The 21,904-nt window shown below is 43.7% G+C and overlaps 5 protein-coding genes across 5 annotated transcripts; 2 read left to right on the top strand and 3 right to left on the bottom strand.

Annotated features, from left to right (window-relative positions):
- Positions 1-610: 610 nt before the first annotated feature.
- O0I10_006669 (uncharacterized protein) lies at positions 611-2,382 on the bottom strand (the record flags this gene model as incomplete). Its single annotated transcript, XM_058486696.1, has 2 exons — positions 611-1,898; positions 1,967-2,382. The coding sequence occupies 2 exons, from the start codon at positions 2,380-2,382 to the stop codon at positions 611-613; spliced, it is 1,704 nt and encodes a 567-aa protein (XP_058342518.1).
- Positions 2,383-4,103: 1,721 nt separating this feature from the next.
- Positions 4,104-5,862, top strand: O0I10_006668 (uncharacterized protein; the record flags this gene model as incomplete). The annotated part of the gene is made up of 2 exons (XM_058486695.1): positions 4,104-4,518; positions 4,574-5,862. 2 exons carry the CDS (start codon positions 4,104-4,106, stop codon positions 5,860-5,862), a joined length of 1,704 nt encoding a protein of 567 aa, XP_058342517.1.
- Positions 5,863-8,943: 3,081 nt separating this feature from the next.
- O0I10_006667 (uncharacterized protein) lies at positions 8,944-10,901 on the top strand (the record flags this gene model as incomplete). The annotated part of the gene is made up of 3 exons (XM_058486694.1): positions 8,944-9,622; positions 9,676-10,737; positions 10,813-10,901. The coding sequence occupies 3 exons, from the start codon at positions 8,944-8,946 to the stop codon at positions 10,899-10,901; spliced, it is 1,830 nt and encodes a 609-aa protein (XP_058342516.1).
- A 3,967-nt stretch (positions 10,902-14,868) lies between these two features.
- Positions 14,869-16,910, bottom strand: O0I10_006666 (uncharacterized protein; the record flags this gene model as incomplete). Its single annotated transcript, XM_058486693.1, has 2 exons — positions 14,869-16,139; positions 16,193-16,910. The coding sequence occupies 2 exons, from the start codon at positions 16,908-16,910 to the stop codon at positions 14,869-14,871; spliced, it is 1,989 nt and encodes a 662-aa protein (XP_058342515.1).
- Positions 16,911-19,052: 2,142 nt separating this feature from the next.
- O0I10_006665 (uncharacterized protein) lies at positions 19,053-21,128 on the bottom strand (the record flags this gene model as incomplete). Its single annotated transcript, XM_058486692.1, has 2 exons — positions 19,053-20,332; positions 20,408-21,128. 2 exons carry the CDS (start codon positions 21,126-21,128, stop codon positions 19,053-19,055), a joined length of 2,001 nt encoding a protein of 666 aa, XP_058342514.1.
- Positions 21,129-21,904: the final 776 nt, after the last annotated feature.

The raw sequence follows: 21,904 nt of genomic DNA, 5'->3' as shown, positions 1-21,904 counted from the left end.
TAGCAAGATTACGCTGCCTCCGTACATTGACCTTATGGTTTAATCCAGCGGATGCGCTTGATGAGATGGATGATGGTTATGAGTCAGATGAGGAAACGGATTATCCAGCCATGATGTCAACCATTGCAAACGGGTGTCCACGCCTTGAAAGACTTTCACTTTACGGCATAGAAGAGATGCGCAAAAGTGTTATCTCCCAACTCCATGTTCACTCCGGCATCCGCTATTTGGCAATTGAATCCGAGCTAAGTCTTCCTAGGAGAGACCTTATGGCCATCCTCAACATTCCAAATCTAAAGCACCTGGTTCTTGATTCAATCCTGGATAAGGATATGAAGAAGCTGGTAGAGAGCAAAATCCCAGTAGTTGAATATAGATCTTCCTTCGGCCGTTACAGAGTATGCTGATATGATCCCTACAATAAAATTATATATGCTGATGCCGATATCAGGCTCCCTTATCATCTTTGTACATCCTTCTTTATGTTTGCATGTTACTGGCAAATGGTAATCTAGGATCCTATCGCACACACATTTCCCATTTTACTAAAAGAGATTTATTGTACCATAACGGCCCTTTGAAAATGGCAACGTAAAAGGAACGCACTATGCTACTTGGGTTCGTGCCTATGTTCAAATGTAAAAAAGGGCAGCTTGCGTTTCAACTCTAATATGGGACCAAAAGCGGTGATGTCGTGATTAAGGTGCAATGATTTGAGATGTCCAAAGGCTTCGAGGTGAGTTGTAAGATCATCCGGTATATCCTCGGTATCAATCACGAGATGCTGAAGCGTGCGGTGTGTAGCGAGATGCAATATCCATTCAGAGCTAGGAGGGAAGTACTTTGTTTTGAATATAACCTTTTCAAGTGCTGTGCAACCACACGCAACTTGCTTAAGGAACTTCCCCAATTCGTGAATTTTGCCGTCTGCTGTGAAGGCTACTTCGAGCGTTTTCAATTGGTTCAGCTGTGGGATGAGGTAAACCCACGTACGATCCCGTATCGTACGCTCCAGAGTGCACTTTAGGTGCTCGAGACGAGACTCCACACCACGTTGTATATGACGCTTAAGGAACTGACGCTCATATGGCTGCTGCTCATCCCTTGCACAGTATAATCCAATCCTTTTCAATGGCCCATCATCACTGAATGTACGATCCAAGACATGACGTTGTGTTGCTGCATTGACAGTTTCCACTGATTCAAGATTGGGTGCACATTGAAGAATCCATTCATAAAAGTCGATGGATCGGTAATGGGGTTGATATCGATAGCTCAAGGATCGAAGATTGTTGAATTGAACAGGATCTTTTCTCAAAGCTCTTGTAGGTGTGATTGTAAAAAACTGGCCTTCTAACACGATCGATTCGAGCGTATCATGGTTGTGGACCATCAACGCCGCAATGTCATCTTCATCGTAAGTGCCTCCAGCTAGTGATAGTAATCTCAATCCTTCCTGCTGTTGTTGCTGCTGTTGTTGGCTAATCTCATCCAGGCCGACATCATTGACTCGCCGCTGACTCAAATAGAGCCCTTGCAGTTTTGGACAATGTTGCTGGATAATATTCAGGCCTGCTGGAGACGATGAGAGCGTTAAGGCCAAAAGACACAAATTGGGTAAACGCTTGATGAGAGGAATGTAGATGTCATTTTTCATCGGATCCCAACATATCACTTGTAAATGAGTAACGTTGCCATAGGGACGGTCGACCTGTGAGTTGGCTGTATCCATGGTTGCATACAAGTGAAGATCAATCTTCAATCGAATAAGCTTTGGGCACTGGTCCAGTACATCCCATATTGCTAATGGTGTTCCAAAACGGCCATAATCGATATTCAAATGCGTCAAGGTGGGGATGATTTGGAGTAGCTGATGAAAACGTCGATATACTTGTGGGCTATGCACTAAAGTAAAGTAAGCTGTGGATTAGAAAAAAAAGGCAAATCGCTTGTTGTATGTATGTACTTGCATGGAATATACAAATGATTCAACCTCACAAGCTTCCCGCATTTGAGTAGCCGTCCAATATGTTCTTCGCTGCATTTGCGTATCGAGAGCCACTTTATGTAAGGTGCCATCATCCTCGTACGTATGTCATAGTCATCATCCGGATAGATTTCATCACCATAATAAAAGTAGATGCTATCATCAGCTAATAGGATTCGCTTGCTCCAGTTGCTGCACACCCTCATGTAAGCGATAGGGCGGTCGAGGTGAATCATCAAACGGACCTCTCCCAAGATTCTTGGCACAAGGTTGTACTTTACAATCTCCCATGGCAAATCGCTGACGAAATCCACACGCTTTGTGGTCGCTGTTGTAGATGCAAGTACATTGGGCTGTTCAGATTGGGGATCGTTGTGGTTGAGTAGGGAAGCCATAGTGTTGGAGTCGTTTGTGTGATTTTTGGAGAGAGAAGGAGAGCTGGGTTTGGCGTGAATGAAACAAGGCGTTGTATCACTAAGGCTGTAGTCAAGGAAACGCACGCCCCACACGTACAATCACCCCCTATTATCATCTCTCACGCTTCTCATCCACTATGCTTATTAATAAATCATTCTATATTATTGAGGAGAGGGTATAGCCATAGAAAAGTGGCCATGCTGGCATGTTGGAATGTACGCGCGTCATATAGCTGCTGCATAATCATGTGAATAGAATTGGTGGATCCAAGCGCTGAGCGGCCCCTTTATTCCGTCAACCGCTTCTTCCTAGACTACACTCCTACTTTACGTTCTTGCCTTGTCGACATTCCCCATTGACTTCCTGTCCAGAGATTGGTGTCAGCCAGCATTCGTCTCTTGGTTACGCGTCATCGCTAAAGACAACTGCTCTTGTTCGGGTTTTCCTTATGTCTGGCCAGCTTCTTTTGCACCACCCAAAACAACTGTACCTTTGGCAATGACCCCTTCCACAACATAACAATCGCCCATCTAAATTCACTGAAGGTGGTGAATAAGAATCGTCTTGACTAGTCCAACGGTATGCGACAAAAACGTTGGGTTATCACCATGCTGCAACAGATCAAGTCTTCTTACAATGCGCAATAGGCACGGTTTCGCATGGTCACACACACACACACACACACACACACACACACACACACACACACACACACACACACACACACACACACACACACACACTGGTATGGCCCATACAACGGTTATTTGCTAGCTGCTCATGCTCTTGTAATCCACACCTTCATTGCTGTTATCAAGGTGCCGAATTACAAGGGATACAGGGAGAAGCTACTTTCAAGGTACCCAAACATGGCAATCGGTGAGTTGAGTGGGATACGCTATATGATGATGATGATGATGATGGATGGATGGATGGATGAATGAACCTACAAGGTCATCCTTTTCTAGTGAGCAAGCCCATGTCTATTTCAAGCAGCATCAGAAAGAAGGTTGGATATGAGTGGATTTCCTTATGCTCATTCACCGTGGTCGACGAGGAAAATTAATCATCCACTGCCACATAGCCTTTGCCATTGTTTTTGTCTCTCACTCTTTGCGGGATGTCCAAGGTTTGTATTATGGATTGGATGGTAGTCAATAGGACAGGGATAGTTAAGGGGCAATGGTTCACGAATAAATGGTGTTTTGGATCCACTCTCGGTGGCATCATCATCCGATTGGTTGCTTAAAATGATGAACATGATAGACGCGATAACAAGGATTGGCTGAAAGGTTTTATAGATGGGATACATGGATACAGGCTGCTTTATTCAAGTGTTGGCTAATACAAAGTTGGACATCAAAGAATGATAACTTAAGAACCAGGCACCTCGATTAAGACACGAGTGGTGTAACATAAAGATTGGGCCTCCACTGGGACTTCCCTTGCACCATGTAAATAAAGTGTACGACACAAGTAAGCATCTATGGGTCAATGGACGACTATCTTTTTCTTTATCGAAGACATCATAGTGATCACAGTGGGGGTGGTGATAATAAAGGCTTCACTATGCGTGATATAGCATGCATCATCCTGGTGACACAAAGCCATAATAGGCGATCGTCTTTCTTTAAGCCCCAATGCATCTCTCTTTTCTTTCTTTTCATACTCCCAAATCCAAGCACGCGCCTCCAGCCATATGCCGTCCTCAATAGACACGAACGATTCCAAATGTGAACAGCCCAATGGATATGCATCGACAACAGTGACCAAGAAGTGTGTAGATTTCGTTCGCCATTTACCATGGGAGATTGTCAAGTGCTACATCGCGCCAAGGCTATTTGGAGAAGGTCGTCCCATAGTTCGACTCCATCAGCCTTGTTCACTATTGGATGTCTCAAGCATCTGGGCCAAACGAATCATATCAGCCGATGACAGCATCCATTTCATCCTCAGCGTGGATCATACTTCTCTATCAAATCATCATCGCATGCGTTTAAGGATGATGGCACCTTTTATCAAGTCGCTTGCTTTACCAGCTTCAGGTGCACAGCATATTCCTCAGTTTTTAGAATGTGGCAGATGTCTCTCGTTGACCAAGTTAAATATTTATGGTAATGGTCATCAATGATACAAGTGATTGTTTTCTAATCTACTGCACATTTTTAGTGAATGGAACCCAAGAAGCATTGCTGAAACTACTTGAAAGCACTGCCAATTTGACGCATTTAGATATCAAGTACCGTGACAACAAGCAGACACCATTATCTCTGCTCGACGTATTGGATCGCTGCCATCACCTCATTCGATTGGACTTTATACTCTACCGCCATGCCATTATCGATATGACTCACAGCTCGCAGAGCGACCGTATCTATGGCAACATCACCCATCTTCGGGCTATTTGTGAGGATCCCGACAGTAGAGATGTTTTCATGCCACTCATTCAACGTTTACCCAATCTGCGTCTTTTGGCTTTGATATATCCACCATCTTCAACAGGCATGAACACGATCCATCAACATTGCCCACATTTGCAACAGCTTTTCTTGAGCTATCCATATGTGCCATATGAAATTCATGCCGATATCAAAAAACAGCACGACGATCCAGGATTGCGATTGCTGTCAATTGATGGAGGATTTCATAAAGGAGATTACCTCGCCGAGATGATGATGCGACACAAAGCTACGCTTGAATCACTTGTATTGATGAATGGTCCCTTTTTAATCATCACACGTGTCGAAACCTTGTTGGGTCACCATAACGTTGAATTCAATCAGCTGAAATCGTTGAGGTTTCCAGATGACTCGCAACACAGCTTTCTCGGATTTATTGAATGGGTTGTTCAGCATGCTCCCAACCTCGAGTCAGTGGAGTTCGTTGATTCCAAAGCATGGCCACACCTATTGAATGGTATTTTACGCTATCGACCTTTGAAGAGGATTGCACTCTATTGTGCCTTTTACCACCAGCCTGAAGAGTATCAATTTATCCAACATCATATACAACTCGGTGCTCAATCGAATCTCCAATCGCTTCACTTAAGCTTTCGTTTTATCAGCAGACGCGATTCATGGATCTTTCTCATTCCCAAGTTGACGCAATTGAAAACACTTGAGCTATCTTTTGCGAACGACATCGTGCTGTTGTCATTGGATACATTTATCCAAAGAGTGTCTGAAGGCTGTATTGGACTTGAAAAGGTTATCTTAAAATCGACATTCTTCCCTTCTTCATCCCAATGGATTCATGATTTATCCAAGCACCGGAATCTTCAAGAGATGATCATTGATACTACCCATATGCCCGATCACCTTATGATTGCACTCGAAGCCTTCTCACACCTCAAGCTGCTTCATCTCAAGTATGACATCAAGGAATGGGATCCCCCGGTAAAATTGAAGAATAGAATACCTAGCTTAGTTTACACTGAGAAATACTACCCCATATTGTAATAAAATCATTGCTTTCGTAATGGTTGGCGATCTCTATATTCACATTTGGTTTGCATGTAAATGCGCTGATGGCTTTAGCTTTTGTTTTATACGTTCTTTTGATTACCCACTACCTAGTTGTCACCTCGAATGATACATGGCGTAATAAAGCATCGTTCTTCTTGAACCAGCAATGGCAATGACAAAGCTCCGTTGATTACGAAGACCTCGCATTGTATTTACCTACGTTGGGTACCGAATGATAAAGACCCTTATTAGTGCAGGCATTAGTTTATTCATTCGAGTGTCCGAACCAGATGTCCTTCAAAAAACTAATAGGCTTGTATCCTATATGATCAATCTTATTCCTGAGTATTTCAAGTGTTGAAGGCTTGGACTAGCATAATCCAAAAAGCAATTTTCATCATCGTCTTGGATTGCCGCATATCCACACTTATTCTTCTGTACAGCATTTTGACAGTTATGTGAATCGATACAGCACATTGCTTTACATGTAGCATCGCTCTATGCTTGTCACTCGTCACACACGCTCTTCATAAAAGACAACTCGCTTTATTACCTTTGATGATGATGCGTTCAATCCCCTCTATTCCAATCTACGAGCTTTCATCTTATCCTTTTGTACAACCTGCTTTCCTATTTTAGCCATCCTGGTCTTCTCCATTTACCATCATTTGGCGATCATCACCCTGTTTATGATACATGCAAAACCAGACCATCCGACATCCTCAACGCCCTTCCTTCTTCATGTGCAGGAACCAAACCTTCCTCCTGAAAGGCGGAGAATAGCATCCATCCACCAACCATGAAACATGCCCCTGAAGAATCATATACCAATGGCCATCATCCATCCTTTTTGAGTCAATGCACTTGTAACCATCCAAGAACTGGTTCTTGCTTTCTCCCAATGAATTGTATTGCTTGTCAATCATAATCATAATCATAAGGGCCAGAGGGATACAAGGTGAAAGAAGCTATAAGGGTGGATAAGGCTGTTGAAACCAAAAGATAGCCATGTTAGACAGCAACCTACAAAGCTATCGTTTTTACATTACCTTCTTGTATTCTATAGCAACAGCTATATGAGGGTGACGCGTAAACGGGAGTTCAGCGTGTTCTCATTCACCGCATGGGAAGTAATGGGGAAGGAGACCCTCCAAAGGAAGATCGAACGAAGACGAGTTTTCAAAGCCAAACATAGCTTGCAGTACAAAGGCGTTCTCAGGCATAGCGTTGAAGACGATTTGTAGTGTAGAGACAATTGCTGCTTTTGAGTTCCGTTGGCATGGGAACGGGATTGTGGCAAGTGGGAGAAAGGAAGGTGGTGAATAATTCACCGACTTTGTCTTTGGGCTTAAAATGGAAACAAGGAGGAGCTGCATGATGATGGAAGGAGATTTATTTTTGGACAACTGCAACACGTCTATCATCATCGTCCATGAGGGTGACATTAAGTGATCCCAGGGTCCATAATCCATACATGTGCAAGTGTATACAACAGATCTAGCATGGAAAATGGGCTTCTTTATTGGTGACCTTTTACTATCCTTGTGGTAGTGGATATGTGGGAGAGTGTCACGTGTAACTATTTTGGGTGCATTAATCATTGACCAGACCCCGCCATGCGCCCTTTTCTTGACTCCAGTCAACCACCGCTATCACTGCTGCTCCTGCACTTTGGCTATTGCCGCATAGACACGTTAGGTAAATACAAAGAAGTATACACACACACCCTGTGTACTAATCACTCGTCTCCATCTATGTCTCCATTGCAAACAAAAAGTTTTCCGAAATGAGTCATCAACTTGGTCCGCAATGAGATTCCAGTTACCAAGGTGCCCACTTATTCTGTCATATTGGGATACACCCTACGAATCTGAGGATGGAAGCTTCAACGTATTGAATCATTGTAAGGGGTGAGTGCATTGGGAAAGGTGATGATGATGATGTTGAGCCTAACAAGGGTATTTTCTTTCTAGTGAGCAAGACCATGCCTGTTTTCACGTGAGCAAGCTGAGCCCTATTCCAAAGAGCATCAACAGTAACGTTGTAGATGCTTGGGTGTCGTGAATGAGGAAGTAGGTAAGACATGATCTTGGATAAGGATGACATTGGTGGGATAAAGGAATACATGTTGATCATTGACTTTGGTAGTGGGCCTGTTGGAGGAGACAACAGCATTGGGGTGCTTCCATTATTCAAGCATTCAATATCACCACTCTGTCAAGCTTGACATGCACATCCCAAATCTTCATCAAATTGTCATTCATTTTGTTCGAGTGTGCACACAATATCCCTTTATGGCTCACAAGTATATGATGATTGCGACCACAAGGCCATGCCTGCGTCTGGATTTGGATGATGGGGTCTCTTCTGATAAGGAACGTTTACCAGTCTACCAACTACCTTTGCCAACCTCTTCGAGCTTTTCTTCCTTGAACAACCACTCTCACAACATCGACCATGACACAGCAAGGGATTTGAGTGATGGGATTGTTCAATGATGGATATTCCCAGCCCCTTTATCTTGGACCCTGATTCCATGCGTGCACAATCAATCATACAAAGGCACATTGTGAAGGCGTGCCAGACACCAGTTTACCAGCTCATCACCATTTCTTATTCCCTTCCTCCTTTTTCGAACCCGAAAATACCCACACCTATCGTCTACATATGAACAGGATAAATGTTGTCGCCTATCATTTCCTCCCACGTATCCCTTTCTATCATAAATGCTCAATGGTGGTGGCGGCGAGTGCTGTTGAATTGAATTGTGGTGAAGAGCAACGACAAAGCACAAAGTGAGAGGACAAAAGACCAACACCTTTGCGTAACGAAATGGCTCATTATACCAGGACAAGATGCAACCTCTTACTTAAAGGTATGCTTTAGAGTGGCAGTATACAAATGGATGCAATGGCTAATAAAGATATGAGATTGTTTTGTAGCTATGGCCATGTACGCATGCAATGGGACTGATGGGTGCTGTGTTCTATGCTTGCTTATACATACAACTTCCTTCCTCATTTTTATTTCCCTCCCTCTCTTTCCGCTTCTTTTCACTTCCCCGCAAAACACACAATGTCCTCGTCATCGATAACCGATATTCCCAAGATTGCTGTACAGCACAATGATTCCAACACCATCATCTCGGAAGCCACAATTCAATTCATTCAATCAGATTGTGAGGATATCGATGCACTTGAAAAACGAGCAAAAGCGTTGGCATGGTGTGCTCAATCAGAGTTGGCGTTACGTGATGCATCTGAAATCATTCGACTCGCACCACCATCATCATCAATTGGTCATTCTCTCGCTGGGTGGATTCATACGCTCTTTGGGCAGCACGAAACAGCTTTGCAATACTATAATGACGCTTTACGAGCGGAAGATGACGCGATGAAATGGAAAGAGATAGATGAATGCCGAAGACACAACGCCCAACAGCTCTTGAAGCGAATCGACTTTGTCAGCAATCTTCCTTTTGAGTTGCTCTCATTCATCCTACCACGTACCTTGATGATTTTAACCATTGGTGATCTCTCCTATTTGCACGTATGCACAACATGGCGGCAACGAGTATTACAAACCGCTCAACTTCAATGGATCCGCCCGAGAGTGTTAACATCTCATGCCATGCATCTACTTCACGCATACGCTCCATCCATTCAACATTTGGAATTACTGTGCCCTGTATTCTACCCGCTTGGTATGCAGCCTGGTACATATTTTAGCACTTTGCGATCGCTAGATATTACCTGTAAGTATATACACGATGCGATGCATAGACCGATAATGACACGGGATTGGTAGTGGACTCGAACCGTTGTATGCCAGTATTGCTTGCACTGTTTCAATCGATGGGGCCTACTTTGAAAGAGCTTCACTTGTGGTTCCACCAGCGTATTCAAGGCCAATGGATTCGATTGGATGGCATCCTGGATCGTTTTCCATACATCGAGCTATTCTCAAGTGGCAATGTCGACCTTTCACCTTTACGCAACACGTATTCCAATCTCAAAAGTCTCTTGATCCAGTCCGTTCGGCAACCTCTTGAAGAAAACGAGATCCTCGCATTGCTGAAACAACTACCAGCGTTACGCTATTTGAAGCTACCACGCTGCCAAAGCTCACGTCCACTCAGCATCATTCACCAATATTGCCCCTCTCTTCGTACGCTTACATACAGTATGGGAGAGGATGCTGACACAATATGCAACGACATCATGGTTATCAACGACGCAGGGCTTCATAGCTTGACGATTGAGGCTCTACATGGTTTCCAGACACAGGACTTGGCTGCTGTATTGACCGCAAATTCGGATACTTTGGTGAACTTGTCACTGTTTGGGGAAACAGCGTCTCAAGGCAACATCTTGAATTTGGATCCTAATGTACGATTTGCACGGCTCCGGAATATTGTCTTCAGACTCGGTGCCGGTCAACAAGGGAAGGATTTTCTACAATGGTTACTCAAGCATGCACCAAACGTGGAAGCAGTAGTGGTGGCTCGTTACAATGTTGATGATCCTCACGTTTATGCATCGATGAAGGATATACGCTCTCTCGATTCTCTGGACTTTGTATTGCCATCACCAAGCTTGATTCGTGTTCTAGAGCATCATACCTCTTTGGGTCTCGAGTCTTCCTTGCATACCATCACAATCAATTTCAATGGGGATCATGGTTTACATGCACTCAGTGTCGTATCGCGTTTGCCCACATTGGAGGTCATTGATCTACAGCTTGGTGATGCTATCATGGGACAAGAGTTCGTTGCTATTATGGAGAAAATCTTTGTGGGATGTCATTTCTTGGAAGAACTCGGACTCCATTGTGATCACGAATTGCCACATGATATCATCCACACCTTCCGTATGTGCGCCCATCTCGCATCTCTCACCTTAAATAGCCCAAATGATTGGGGGGAATGTCTCATGGACCTTTTAGATTGCCCGTCCTTGATATCTCTCGATGTTCCAACCGATGATCTCCCTTATGCCATTCAAACAGCAATAGGTCATTTACTTGTTGATTAAATATGCCCCATGACTACCTTGCAATTCACGCATCAATGACTCTATCTACACACGTAAATAAACTACCCAACATGATTGATATTATACATGTGCGTGCATCGTATCCATGAGTGAGATGGCTGTGTGGCATATGCGTGATGCCTCAATGGCTACTGAAAGTTGTCATGCACGCTACAATACACCACCACCAAAATGAAAAGCAAAGCCAATAAAAAGCCCACTCGTTCTTTAGTGGCAGGTTCGAACTACAACATTCACACGTTTACAATGGCCAATGTCGCCTTCACGCTGACCCCATTGCAACCACATGTTTATGAATCATTTTATATAGAGAAACGTATAAAGACAACTTCAAGCTACTATGATTAAGCATGCTGAAAAATGGTAACTGCGATTAGTGTATCTTTAACTATCTTTAATCAAGACACGTCACAGCTAATGTAATGGAGGGAGGAATCGTCAACCTAGTCTTTGCGATATGTAGTCTAGCAAGCAGCCGCTGATGGCCCAGAATGTGCACCAGGAATATTTGAATCTCTTGTAGGAACCCATCTCGCCATGATTGTCATCCCGAATAGGGTACATGCTTCTAGCCTACCAACCAAAATTCCGCCAGACATCATCTTGAGTTCCAATTATCATCACAACAACAGATTCGATGCACCAATTGCCTTGCATCAAATACCTACCTTAGCTATCCTTATATACAAACGCATCTATTATGGTCATCTTTTTATATAAATAATTCAAGGTCTATAGTCACATAGTCTTCTCTTTTGTATGTTGTAGCTTTTATATATATAAATAAACAATCATTGATCGACACATAGTGATAGTAATTATGTGGGTTGTTATGGAAGCAGCTATGTGAGAGGTTGTTGGGTGGTGCTGTTTGAGGACAGGTGCATGGAGATGGGTCATTTTCATTTGTGTGCATCAAAAGGGTATGCGTGCGCCATGTACTCAGCTTCTCTTTGCTTGGTTCCATCCAGACTCGACAACAACACGATCGTAATTCGACATTGGGAAAAGCTCATTAGCAACGGTTGTCGGGTAGAGGGTGCCCATAATGGTGAGCAACGTGTTAATAGAGTGTAAATGTAGACTTGCCTTTGTTGGCTTTGTATACTGATATGGGTGTCTTGACACAGCTGTCGTGGTTCAGGAATGTCGACAATTTCAAGATTGAGGAGGAATGTGGAACGAGATTCTGCTCAAGAACGGCAACGAGTGCTCTGTTGAAGTAGGAAGCTAAAGCGAAGGTGCAAGGTTTGTAGCAAGGCATTGGTTGGCATGGACACCGTTCATTGACGAGGCTATTGGAACTAGCACCAGCAACTTTTATTCGGGCGTACCAATCACGTGAGGTCATAGCCGTGCAAGAAGATGAAAGGATACATGGACATCAAGAGATGCAGTACATGGTATGGATATACTTTGATGGCCCGTCAAGATGCAGCAACCATGGCAATGTTGACCGTACAAGATTTCCTTGAAGCTTTCCATATGGATATGGGAGAAGAGATACCGCTGTGAGCGATTACATGGGGATTGAATCAGGATGGTATGTACATGTTCCACAAAAGCTCTTTGAGGGGAGATGCTCGCGTATGGTTGCTAATGGCAGCTCTCTTGGGTTGTATGTCTTAGGCTCTTTATCAGTGATCCAAAATTGAGACCTCGGTTCGCTACCATGATTTGACTCTTGGTTACAGCATCGTCGATACAGGTTCTCTTTTTCGCTTGTATTTGCTACGGCATCCTTCTTGGACATCCATTCTTTCCGTCAACAATCCAAAATAGATAGGAGCTAAGTGCTCTGCCCATAGCAATCTTTGAATACAAATGTTTCCATCTTCATGTTCAGCCCTTGTGCGAGACGTTTGACAATCATTAAAGATCACTTGTTATTTAAGATCATGTTTCAAGCATAGTAAAAACCATAAAGCGGGTCGTTACTCAAAACCTCACAATGAAATGCGGGGGTCTTTATTAGAACACCCATGCTCAGCATGGTCAAAGGTATCTTGTGTGCACGTTTCACGGTCATCATGAGCAATCGCAAATTTCGCGTTTGTCGATGCCAACCCAAAAAAAGTTTGAAGAGGTCGGGGTTCATAGGTGGGATAGGGCTGGGGTTAGGGCTAGCGTTGGGGGAAAAGTACGTTTACGGTAGCGTCGCTCTGTCAGCGTAAGGAGAATATAAAGGCGCGACTCGCTCAATCGCAAGGGTTGTATTCCAGGTGACAACAACGTTATAACGTTGAAACAATGGCATACGGCATGCATGTCCCCAGGGACAGCAGACTTGCTTGGATTTAATAAACCACCAAACTCGTAAAGACCACAATTGAGGATGGAGTCATCATCATTCTTGATAAGCAAGCCTTCACCCTTGTAGCATGCTTAAAGCCATCACCCTGATGACACATTTTATGCTTGCACCCTTGGCATACTGTACCCAAGACACACGTGACGATCATCATACGCTTCATGTGCGGTACCATAAGTAGCGGATGGTAAATTCTTTGCCTTGAGTGAGAATAACGCCTGATAATGGTATCGGTATCCATATGCATTCCTGATCGGCCTTCGCAGCATCAACTGGTGTTTTAGAATCCGTCATCCAGTTGCCCCTTGGTGATACCATAATTCGTTTCTCCTCGGCAATAGCTTTGATCGCCTTTGAAACCTGGTTGTTGCTTTTTCATTTCCAGCGTGAGAAATAATCCTCTTGGATACAGTTATTGAAGGTGGCGTAAAATGGCATATGATATCCTGAAATGAGTAATACGAATGGGGCATGAGGCCTCGTATGGTCGTGTGATCCACCACGCACGTGTACAATGTATAAAGAGCCATTGTATAATGGTTTGCGCTCTTGCATTACAGCTAGTACCAGAATGAATGGTATACACGCCTTGGAAATAAGTTTTCAATCACCTGTACACGTATAATTGCTGGGTGTGTTGACAATATCCACGCTTGATTGATTATAAAGCAAACCGCCTTTGTGTTGTCATGCTTTTGGTCCATGTCGTGCTTGCCCGTATGTTGCCTTGCCAACCACCGTTCACCGCGTGTGCACCTATTTCATCTGGCAGCTAAGGCATATAAATACAAGGGAGTGTTTGTTGGTCATCCTATTTTGCTTGATCCATTCTCAATGCATAACATAACCCCATAATCTGTGCCTTGTTGTAACATTGTATGTGTGTGCCGCTGAAAGTCAAAATTCCGGCTTTCCTCTCTCGTTGCCATGACGGCAAGTGATGCTGTACCTTGATAAAGGTTACTACCATTGAACGATAGAACCCCATAAGCCGTTTGCTCTACACCTTTCATGTCGTCGTGCTTGCTTTACTCCACAGCACATGTTCAACCTCTTCGCCACAGTCCTGTTCCCTATGCATACTTACAGTGATCATGACAATGATGAAAAAAGAATACGCATCAAACAAATGATGCATGATAGTTCTCCATGAGGGCCATTGTAATATGACTGCAAGTATATGAAACGTATGATTTGAATCATTTTAGGTGAAGCAAGCATTGCAAGAAAGAAAGATGGTTTATGTCTGGTGCAGCTATTATACGTTTGATGGGATCACGCGCTTTATTTACTGCAATTATCATCATCACCCATGCTCGAGGTTTGTGATGGAAGACTAATACAAGAAATTTGGATTTGTACAAAACCCAATGTCTTTATTCTTTATACTGCTTGAATGATCGTAACCATTGGCTACAGAGGGTTGACTAGGAGCGAGCCAACGGGGTATCTTTGTTGAACATAGGATAATAGTGGTCCTTGAGTCTAATGTACATCATTGACTGCTGCTTGTCTTCCACACATGTGAACTACAACATCCTGACAGGTACCATGTCCTTTGTTTATTCATCATGAACAATGATAAAATGATAAAGATGAGGCTATCGCTTATAATCCATGACTTGAAAATAACTCTCAGAAGCGCTTGAATATTTCATCCACAATGACCTTCATGTCACGTCTCTGTTCCTTGAGATCTCGAATTACAGACTTGTTGACTGCATTGGCAGGGTGTATTTGTATACACTGGAGCTGTGAAAAGGTTCGAATCGAATGCCAAAGGCTGTCGTATCCATTCGTGTCCATGATGCAAAATGCAAATTGCTTTAGGCGTTCAAGTCGTTTCAAGGTATCCAAGGAATACGTCGATGGTGCGTTCATGCAATCAATTTCAAGGCACGATAGATAAGGGCATCCATTCACAAGGCTGTCAAAGGATCGTTCCATCTGGTATAGGTCCCAATTCCCGCGTACACCCATCATGAGACGTTGAAGCGTATTCAAACGACAAGTTGCATCAAGGACATTCCTAAAGGTGCTTGGGTTGTTGACGTGGATAGCAAATTCATGTAGTGCACATTGATCAGAGACGCGATGGAGGTATCGTACTATGTCGTCCTTGTCTTCAATTTCGATCCCATCATCTAATTCGAGTTCAAGCTTTTTCGAACGGGGAGGTATTGTATTGAGCATTGCAGGGTCGTTGTTGATTGCTCTTGATGACATCCTCAATTCTTCCAATATGGGCGCATTGCGTAGTATCCATGATCCAGAACTGGATAACTCCAGCTTCTTGAGCTGTGGGTATTGGAGGTGGTAGAGGTCCTCATAGTCTCTTTCGGGGTGAATATGCCACTCAATGTCCTCCAATGTTGTATGATGCTGTCTAATAATCGTGCCGATATCCACCTGCAAGTCGTCATCTTCATCCCAATCATCGATGTTGACAGAAAGCTTCCTCATCGACATCTCCTCGTATCCACTGCTCTCATTCGTGTACATCACGGCCACATAGACCATATATATCTCAAGATCAACGCTTTTCAACAATGGGCAGTATTGTGGGACCACCAGTGCGGATTTGATATCATAGCATGGATAGAGATGAAACATTTTGAGTGACGGGAAACACTTGCATAGACGTATGATCTCATCCTCAGTAACATCCGCGTCTGAACACTCAATGGATAATGTCTCCATATTCGGCCATGTTGTCATTGGAAGGTGGCTCAAGTCATCATTATCGTTCTGGGATAGGGTAAGCGAAACGAGATTCGGGCAGGCAGTTAATATCTCGGTCAAGCAAAGTAGGTTGTGCCGTGCTCCGTGAATTGTCAAATGGGTCAATGTGCTGTTGATTGATTCCAATAAGGGAACAAAGTCATCAATATAGACGCTGTAAAAGTCTTATATCAAGTATGGTTAATACAAGCATGAATTGGAGATTGATGCCACTTACTGTGAATGTATAATTCATGCAAAGAGCGAAAGTCATTGTCACGTAATAAACGTTGTAGCCAGCGTCCTTTGGAATATCGAGGTACATGCAATGCCTTGATGTGCTGACAAAATCTGATCAATTGCGAGCACTTTTCCATATCCTTTTCCTCTTCGTGGTAGCCAGTCTCGAAACGTAATCCCTTGCGACATTGAAGAATGCAATCACGCCATAGATTGGACACGTGCAAATAAGGGCATGGTATCAATGATGGTAAAGGTGAGTCATCCACAAGCAGTGGAACAATGATTGTGGTAACAATGTCAACTGGTAGTTGCTTGATAAAGTCGATTCGTTTGCTCCCATGATGTTCTGAATCGTCTTTGATTCTCTGCAGCATAGCATAGTGCGGGTCGTTTGTATCAACAACATTGAGTCCCTTGAGGCAGATGTCGACAGCCTGACGCCGTTTTCCTTGTTCATTGTAAATGGCGGCTTCACGCAAGTAACCGAGTGCTGAAGAAGGCGAGAGCTGTTGCATAACTTGGGCGTCGCGAAGGGCAGCATTGAAGTTGGCGCATTTTGTCAACCCCATGGCGCGTTCATTGAGAGTTGTCATGATGGAGTCAATGGGTTGTGGCAATTGTGTTGTTGCATCGTTGACAAGCTTTGTATATTTGTGAGTGGAAGCTGTAATAACAGGTTGCTTGCATAAGTCGTTCCAGATAGAGTGGGTCATTGTAGGGTTGGCTGAGGATAAGGAGGAAGTTCAATGCAGTGAAGAAGTGTACCACAAGTCAAATCCCGCTCTCAGCTTAAAATTGCATGTCAAAGTGGGCCCATATCAATAACGCCTTTATTCGCTCAATTCCAACAACGACTTTTTTCTATACTTGACCACCTTCTCTAAAGCTTTCCTTTTACTCCTTGTCGACATTGCTTGTTCGCCATCTGCCAACACAATTGGTGTCCAGTCAGCATTCGTCTCTTGGTTACGCGCCATCTCTACCACAACTACTTTTGGTTGGTCATGACTTACATTTACTCGCTCCAGCTTCCTCTTTTACACCTCGCAAAGCAACTTGTACGTTTGACAATGACCCCTTCAGCCAAAAACAATTGTCAGCACTGGTCACCAACTAATCTTGCTCAAGCCTTTGGTGGGAATCGTGTGCAGCCTAGATAGTCAAAAGGTACACAACACCTACGTCAAATACAAGCATAGCGCCAACAAGCGAAGACGACCTCGTAGACTTGTGTAAATGTAATTTTCCATGGCTACAGGTATAGGTACGTACTATATTATATGAGATGGAATGTGGGCAGGGTTCAATGAGGGGTGATTTGTTTCAGGCTGCTAATCATCATCATCAACAAGAGGTACTGTTTCCACCACATCCAGCCATGTGGACCTTTACGCGGCATGATCGAGAATATGGACTCCACGCTTCACGATACCTATTGCTCCAACAGTCTTTTTCATGCACCTCTTTGTCTTCTTCCCTTGGCTATTACTTGCTGCAGCGTTATTGGATGCCACCATATTTACCAAGGTATGGTGCCAATTTACACCTGGCCATGAAGTATGAAGGAAAGGTTGATCATTCCAAGCATTATGAGACAGATTTGGTGAAGGATGGATACGTTGGATACGTTCTCATTCAAGAAGGATATGGTATGGTACATGTGGATTCATACACGCTGGAGATTCAAGCATGTTGGATGAAGGAATAATGCCTATAGAATTGGTATATTGGTGAATGAGCAACCTCATGGTGTTATTAGCTGTATTAGTGCAGTCCTTTGGTCTATCAAAATAAAAACGGGAAGCGTGAAGCTGGAAGAAGATAACCGTTTAACTCTATGATGAGATGATGGATTCATATGTATATCATACCCGGTCGCTATTGGATCGTTATCCCCGTACAGCTTTATTACAGCACGCAACATCAACCTGTGGATCCTGGTATGCAGCTGCACATTGATGGGAAACCCATTTGATCCGTGATTATGGCTCCTGAGAACATACCAACGCAATCTATGCTGCATATGCTCATCCATTCTTTTCAATGTTCGATGACCAGGATGGTGTCACATTCTCCTCTTTATCATCGATCATTCAAGTAATCCTCATCCAATATGTCATGCTGGCAATCCTCATCAATAGAGGTCCCTTGATGATGCTTTACGATGCATAGGTTGAAGGAGATGATGGCGAACGTACTATGCACAGGAAGTGTTTTGTCATGTATACAGTGCTACTGCACTATAGCGTTTGCGTTTTGCTAATTATAGTAGGATAGTATCTTCGTTGACCTAGATAAAAAAGGCATGCATCCGATTTTCATGAAAAGGATTACAAGATGGTGTACATGGATAAAGGGCGCATATACGTTGTTACTCACCTTTGCTCTAAGTGTCAAAAAAGGATCTTGCAAGCGCTGTTTCCTTCTTGCTCAGAGACTTGCGTTGTTTTTTCATTGATATCCCAATCAGGATGAGACCTCCAAAGCCGTTTTCATCAGGCTGGAGTGGCCGTGCAAGGGTCCTCGTGATACCAACCGAGCTCGGCAGCATCCATTCACTGTGAGCATGTACATGGACTAACGGTATGCGGCTTTATTGGAAATGCGATGTCTGTAATGAGAGGTAAATTGGTATAGCTCACTATGATAATTGGTTGGGCTAAGGAATAGCTATCCTCTTTGATCATATATGATGGTGGTTTACAAGAGCATAGCGTCCCATTCCATAGCCATTGCCATGCATACATACTACTAAAGACATGTTTGCAGATACTAAATCCCTTTTATTCTACGCAAATAAATGTCCCGCAATCCTGGAAATGATAAAGCTATGGTGCACAATTTGAAGGGGGCGTTCAGAAGCGCTTGAATGTGTTGTCCACTATGATCTTCATGTCACGTCTCTGTTTCCTAAGGCGCACCACGTGGACATGGCTGACGTGATTCGCATGGTAAATACGGATACGTTTGAGTTGTGAAAACGTTTCAATCGCATGCCAAAAGCTATCATAGCCATCCGTGTCCTTGATCGAAAACGTAAGTTGCTTTAAATGTTGAAGCTGTTTCAGGGCAGTGATTGAATACGTGGTCGGTGCGTTGGTGCAATTGATCTCAAGGGAGGATAAATGAGGGCATGCAATCACAAGGTCAACAAGGAATCTTTCCATTTCGTGGACATGCCAATCCTCTGGGAAACCCATCATCAGAGATCGAAGCGTATTGAAGCGACAGATAGCATCACGCACATGGCAAAAGGTATTGATGATGTCAAATTGGATAGCGAGTTCATGGAGACGACACTGCTGGCACACACGATCAAGATAGTCTTTGATGGCGCGTTCGTCAACTGGTAAGGGTGCCTGATCCAATCTCAATTCGAGCGTTTTCAAGTTGGGTGGTATTGTATCCAACACTTCAGGGTTGTTGATGATTGATGGTGAGGCCAAGGATAATTCTTCCACCATGGGCGCATTGCGTAGTATCCACCATCCACGAGAGTGTATCGATAGCTTCTTCAGGCGTGGGTATTGGATATTGTACAGCTCTCGGTGGTTTCTTTCAGGCGACCACGTCCATTGGATGTCCTCAAGTGTTCTACGATGCTGTCTTAAGAGAAAGCAAGTACTCTCAAACAAGCCATCGTCATCCCATTCCTCTGTAAATATAGAAAGCTTTGTAACCGCAAGTTCTTCATGTCCAACGCTATGATCCGAGTAGAAAAGGCCTACAACATCATGCTGTATCTCAACTTGAACGCTTTTCAACAAAGGACAATACTGTGGTATCACGTGTACTGATGCGACATCTGCGCATGGAAATAGATCAAGCTTCTTGAGAGCAGGAAAACGCTGGCAGATGCTTGTGATATGGTCACGAGTAAAGACGCCTCCTGCCAAGGTAAATGTCAATGCCGTCATATTGGACCATGGAGCCATTGGAAGGGACCTGAAATCGAAATCATCTGGGTGGCACATGGCAAAGGATACCAAATTGGGGCAGGATGATAATACCTCGGCTAAGGGGAAGGTGTCCAAAATATTTATTCCTTGAACCTCATGAATAGACAAATGCGTCAATGTGCTGCCGATTGATTGCATTAACGGAACAAAGTGATCGATGTTGGCCCACCAAAAATCTTTTATGATGAACACGATCAATAAGAACTCATCATGAAATGGATCTCTTCACCATCACCACCATTACCACTTACCACCAATGTGTAACTCCCGCAAAGAGCAAAAGTCATTGTCACGCAATAAATCAGATAGCCAGGGTCCCTTCGAATATCGACGAAGGTGCAATGCCTTGATGTGTCGTGCGAATGTAGCCAATTGCCAACGTTGCTGGGGATCTGCTTGTTCTTCTTTGTATCCAGTCTCGAAACGCAATCCATTTGAATATTGAAGAATGGAATCCCGCCACTTGTTGCACACGTGTAAATAAGGACATGGTGTAGAAGCATCCAAAGGAGAATCATCATCCACAAACATAGGAAAAAGCATGGTAGTAACAATATCGAATGGTAGCTTGGTGATGAAGTCGACGCGTGTATTTTGGCGTTGCATAGCATCGGCCTTGATTTGCTGTAACGTGGCGTATTCGTTATCCTTTGGATCAACAACGTCGAGCCCTTTGTTGCAAATGTCAATCACTTGAAGCTGTTTTCCTTGTTCCTTGTAAACGGTGGCTTCACAAAGATATCCACATGGTGAAGCGGGTGAGAGTTGTTGCATAACTTGGGTATCGCGAAGGGCAGCTTCAAAGTTGGCAAGTTTGGTCAACCCGATGACGCGTTCATTCAAAGCTGACAAGATGGAGTGAATGGGTTCATGGAGTCGAATGGTTGAATCGTGGACAAGCTGTGCATACTTTTCAGTGGAGACTGGCTGAGTGGGTTGTTTGCATAAATCGGTCCAGATACAAGGAGTCATATGGTTGGTTGTACGGAGTGAAGAAGAAAGCAACACAAGTGACCACCCTTCAGCATAGAATTTACTGGTGGAGCTCCGTTCCCCACTCAACAAAGTTGCTTTATTCACTTTATTCCCCAACAGCAGCTCGTGTTGATACTTGACGACTCACTCCAAAGCTCTGCTTTTACTCCATGTCGACATTTCTCGTTCGCCATCTGCCAACAGAATCGTGTTCAGCTACAAGTCGTCTCCTTGGCAACGCGTCATCTCCTGTTTCCTTGTTCTTTTCTACTTGTTTCAGCTTCCACTTTCAGACAACCTAAACAGCTTCCCACTTCGCAATAAGCCCTCCAGTGAATAACGATCGTCAACAAGGGTCACCATTTACTGAAGCTGAGGATCTTGGTACTGAGCTTACTCATCTTTACTTGTCGAGAGGTGTCAAACAAGGCCATGGAACATGAACGTGCTGCCAGCAACCCACGACTCTTTACAAACTTGTGTTCATGCAATTTCACATGGCTATTGGCAATGGTAGGTGGGAAAAGGTGATATACGATCCAAGCAGGTGTTTATCGTATCCTTGAATGTGTATGCTACAGTATCCAGAATATTACAGAAAGATTGCCAGCTACACGACATCTATTGCCCATGCTCTTGGAACGCGATCCATGCTCAATGTCTTTACGTCTCTGCTTCAACGATGCTCTATGAGGATATTGTCTTATACTCTCATCATGTTACAAGGGGTGTGGGTTATGGTATTCTTGACGAAGAAGGTGTATGTATTGGTG

This window comes from Lichtheimia ornata (assembly GCF_029851405.1).
Source record: "Lichtheimia ornata isolate CBS 291.66 chromosome Unknown scaffold00030, whole genome shotgun sequence".
Taxonomy (NCBI): Eukaryota; Fungi; Mucoromycota; class Mucoromycetes; order Mucorales; family Lichtheimiaceae; genus Lichtheimia; species Lichtheimia ornata.
Note: the sequence above shows the minus strand (reverse complement) of the source record. Positions and strands in the feature narration are given on the sequence as shown.